At 34.3% G+C, this 4,780-nt stretch overlaps 1 protein-coding gene across 1 annotated transcript in view; it reads right to left on the minus strand.

The window, feature by feature from the left end:
- Window positions 636–4,780, minus strand: part of LOC107623016 (SET and MYND domain-containing protein 4) — a 7,369-nt gene continuing 3,224 nt past the window's right edge. The window contains exons 9-16 of the mRNA XM_016325135.2: window positions 4,400–4,592; window positions 4,062–4,217; window positions 3,539–3,751; window positions 2,968–3,116; window positions 2,618–2,732; window positions 2,387–2,467; window positions 1,293–1,703; window positions 636–948 (exon numbers count right to left, since the gene is read on the minus strand). Of these exons, the coding sequence (XP_016180621.1) occupies window positions 1,512–1,703; window positions 2,387–2,467; window positions 2,618–2,732; window positions 2,968–3,116; window positions 3,539–3,751; window positions 4,062–4,217; window positions 4,400–4,592 (1,099 nt within the window). The 3' untranslated portion in view covers window positions 636–948; window positions 1,293–1,511. The remainder of the gene's footprint in view (window positions 949–1,292; window positions 1,704–2,386; window positions 2,468–2,617; window positions 2,733–2,967; window positions 3,117–3,538; window positions 3,752–4,061; window positions 4,218–4,399; window positions 4,593–4,780) is intronic.

The raw sequence follows: 4,780 nt of genomic DNA on the forward strand, positions 1-4,780 counted from the left end.
TACAACTCTATCATTAGAACGTGAGCTTGAGTTTGTTGATAATCTGAAATATCTACTGCATATTTGCTTCATCAACAATGGATATTGTGTCAAACTTTATTAGCCCTCTAATACGATAATAAGATTCCTATACAAAATATTGTTCACCCTCTTTAAAATATTACTTTCTATGCTTTGACAAAGACAGTATTGTAGTTCCGCAATCGTCATAGTGCATGGAATAACAAAAAAAAAATGAATACCCACACGCAAAACTCACACCCTCGTGTGTGTCATATAATCTCATGGTCGCAATATACTAGTAAATTTGCGCTACCTTCCATTGCTTCCAAAATTCCACTTTTATTTTCTCTTTGAACTCGCACTAGAAATTATCTACCCTCACACCACCAATACATATACACAACTCAACTCAAAATGATGGAAAATGGCTAACTTAGTATTTATAGACGAAACTTTCGTATAGGGTTATAAAAATAATCAAGAAGCAAGTCACGTGTTCCAACACTGACCAATTCTGCTTCCTTCAACACGCAACTTGTGTGTCGCTTTTCTACGTCCCTAACACCCATATACTTGCATTTGCACCTCAATTCCCCCTTTAGGTGTGACGTGTAATACATCTTTCTTGTCCATAACTAAAACAATCAACCTTAATAGGCTATGTTGCCGCATGATTATTTCATACATTTATTTTACTTGCTTTTGCAAAAACAAAATGCAGCTTTAGAATCCCTAAAGTCAACTTGTCCGTTCGGACAAACATAAAAAAAGGGTAAACATGTCCGTTACTGTCAATGCCGGTCTACCCTTTACCAAAATGTAAGAGGTAAATGCAGTTTAGTAGACACATGTACCTAATAGCTTAAAGAGGGAACCAAGTCGGTCATTAACAGCTAGTATCGTATATTCGTATCGTGTCTTGCAACCACATTGGCCTCTGGATATCTGGATACAGAAGGCATCATCACATCGAAATTAATAACGAAGCTAACATTATATTCTATCCACTAATACTTTGAGGCCCTCCTTAAAATTTTCCCCTTTCAATTATACTAATTTTTAATTAGTTAATATTAGCTAACATTCTTTTTTCATTATAAATTTTTTTTAACCCTTGTTTTTTAAAAAGTTTAAGACTTGAGGTATAAAATTAGAATTAAAATTTAAAATTTAGAATAAAAAAATAATTTACAACAAATTGACCGAGATAAATTGGAAAAAATTAACTCCTTAGTCAACTCATTAACAAAATAGACGTGTCAGTTCCAGAGAGATGTCAGAGAGCACACCTGGATATTCAAGGACACCATATTTACAAATGCACGAGAGGTTGATTTGCCAAACTGCACAAGTGAGCTTCAGGCAATCTTTCTCGAGGCCAGACTATTATATATCTTTCACATCAAATCTCCAGTCACTTGAGCTGTTATTTAAGATTGTACTTCACATTTTATATCTCACTGGCGCAAAAGCATTTAATTAGAGACCCCTCCTGAAAATTTCTAAATTTATCTCCTAAGGTATTGAAGATACGGGAAAACCAAGTCAGCATGAAGTCCATAATAACATGAGAAGATATCACCAATCCGGTTTATGCTATCCATTGCAGAACCATCTCCTACGGAAAGTTGGATCGAACAAAGCTTCACAAGTTCATACGCAATTACTATATCATCAGGATGATACAACTTCTCTAGAATCTGTCAAATAAAAGAATGAATCACTATAGATTTATTACTTGGAACGACTAACTAATTGAAACAATTTGCACATAAAAGCATAACCCAACGACAAACAATCCGATCACGATTCCATGGTTCTTCAAAGGCTTAAGTTCCTCAAAATATGTGTTTAAAATAGAAAAACTATACAAATTTCAGTCAATAGCAAATACAGTGATAATAAAACTCAGCACATACAATCTAACAAAACCACAGGTCGACTTTGCCCAATGACTGCATCTTCTATAATATTTTTATGACAATTTTATTTAAAAAAAATCACACAACTCTAAAAATATTTTTCATACTTCCTCAACAAAAGAAATCTTCACAAACTTCTTCAACCTTTGGCATACATGATAGCTCCTCTAAAAGAAATCTCAAATCAGTGAAGGACACCACAACGAAGTAGCAGCACCCCTTATAGTATTTTGCAATGCAACATGACAGTGCTAGTTCACGGGTTAATGGGGCAATTTTCTGAGTTCCACTACCAATTTGTTATAACTTATAATACTGATTTGTTATAATACTGCTGCTGGAAAAAGGACTTGATTTGTCATAGCTATACAGGGGGGAAAAATCCCCACTCTTCTGCTTTTCACTTTTTGAGTGACAAAATCCAACATGCCAGATGGTAGGTTAATTAACTAAAAGTTTACCTTGATGGATGCTTTACAATGGTCCATACATAATTGAAATTCTCCCAACAAACAAAAGGCCTGTGCAAGGTTATCCTCTGCCTGCATACATCAACAGGAAAATGTATGTTAAACCATCATATAAAGGATGTAAAATTTTTTTGTCTATCACAACCTATTCCCTTAATAGAAGTATTCATCTAAACTTCTAGACCTAAGTGGGAGGACTTAGTGGATGAGGCTAAAACTCACCTCTGCAATAAGCCTGTTATAGGCATGCAAATTTGATCTTAGCAAACGTAAGGATCTCAAAGCATCTGCAATTGTGGTATTTAAAATTTCTTTTGATAATATTGCATCCTGTAACCTGCCATTACCATCTTTCAAACAATAAGCTGCAATCTACTATAGTGTTCAAACAATCAGCTGCAATCTACTATATCAGATGAGCTAATGCAGGATTAAAAGCCAGAGCATTCATCTAGATAGCAACAATAAAGGAACCATACCAACTCTGAATATCTTTAGTCATAAAAAGGGAAGCTGTAATTCACATTACAGGGATATTAATATTCATAGGACCCAAATTGAACTATGCATACCTTTTTATGAATATTAAAGCTTTATCAACTGCAGCACGTGAAGGCACCAAATCACGGTAAGAACCACACTTCAGACAGTATCCAGGTTGAATATGATGGGAGGCATCATTTTGGTTGAGCACTTTATGAATGTCATCATTCTTGTCTATCTGAAAAGAGAGATGGATTTTAAGGGGAGAAAATAGCTCAAACCTTAAGATCTTTTATTCAATCTCAACCACAGCAGCTTATGTAAATCACTGGATGCACAACTATTTTTTTTTTTTAAAAATGTCTATTAAGAGTATATTGATCCAATTGCTATTGCATAGCTCCAAAAACATGAAGGATGAATCAACAGAGTGACAGACACAATTAGCAAAATTTAAATCTGCCAGTACCAAGAGTGAAGACATGGTGGAAGAAAGGTGCTTACAAGTTACAAGTAAGAAAAGTTAAGAATGCTGTACATCTTAATAATGAAAATTGCGTTGATATTGCCAAGTGATTTGAAAACACCAAGGCATTACTTGTGACAAACCACATAAGTTAAAATTATCCTACATTACAATGTAAGCAACCCTAAATGTACCTTTAAATGGCTCATGAAATTCTTGATTTTCTGCTTTTCACAGTTAACTACTCTGCTATCCAAGACTGCACCAAAACAATTAGAATTGACACAACAAAATGCATTGAGGACAATGTCGGATAGATTGACTTCAGAACAACCAGTACACTGGCACTGAAACATGTACTCCTCTTTGAGGAAATTAAGGCGATCTTTACAATCCCAGAACCCAACCTGCAAAACCAAAATTTATTTTAAAAAATGAACAAGGGAGTCACACAGCAGATTGGGAATTTATACTAAGAACCTAACACAGTCTGACAGACCTTTGCTCTTAAGGCTTGTTTTGGATCAAAAATAAATAAATAAAAGAAATAAACAAAAACTCTATGCTAAAGGCTTAAGCTTTTGGGATGCATAATTACTGGCACTCATTATACAATATACATTATGAAGAGTCATGTTAGAGATCATTCAAATAATTCAAACCCAAAAACTGATTAGCAATATGAAAGATGGCTTTTAGTTACCAACAGGAAATTACCTGTGGACCATAAGACAACTCCAGATGACCCTCAGCAGGTATAGCTTTTGTTGTCCGTATACACAAATTACGTGAAATAAAATATGCATGAACATTTGGTTGGCAAGAATGGTTGAATAAACTTCCAGCTTTATAAATAGCTTTACCCACCCTGACCTAAAAAGCAAAGTGACAGAATATGACTTAAAATCACCAGGGATAATTATTACCACCAACAATGTCTATACTGTAATAGTAGAATTTGCAGTGATATTCATAATTAAATACAGCACAAGCTTAAAAAATGTCTTATATAAGGAGAAATATTCCAATAAAAGATAAGGACAGAAAACAAATACCTGTTCCACGTTACTAGTTAAGTATGGACAGGATGGAAAATCTCCAAACTGATTGGATAGTCCGCAAGCATCTTTTGATTTTAAACGAACAACAGTCATACAATTCACTTTCATTTGAGAAATAATTATAACAACCTGCATTGTCAGACAAAAAATTACATAAAATTTGAATACGAGAGCTAAATGATTCAATCATGAGAAAATATAGAAAAGTTGATTTCTGCAAGAAGCACTTTCACCATCAAATTTTGCAAAAATACTGTTAAATACATGATTAATGATGGTTCTGCTGCTGACGGAAGTATTAATAGACATGCATATGCAGCAGTGTGCATGCACAAAAAGGATTTCCTAACCAACCTGGGAAATGGTGACTTCGTC

Source organism: Arachis ipaensis, chromosome B10 (assembly GCF_000816755.2).
Source record: "Arachis ipaensis cultivar K30076 chromosome B10, Araip1.1, whole genome shotgun sequence".
Taxonomy (NCBI): domain Eukaryota; kingdom Viridiplantae; phylum Streptophyta; class Magnoliopsida; order Fabales; family Fabaceae; genus Arachis; species Arachis ipaensis.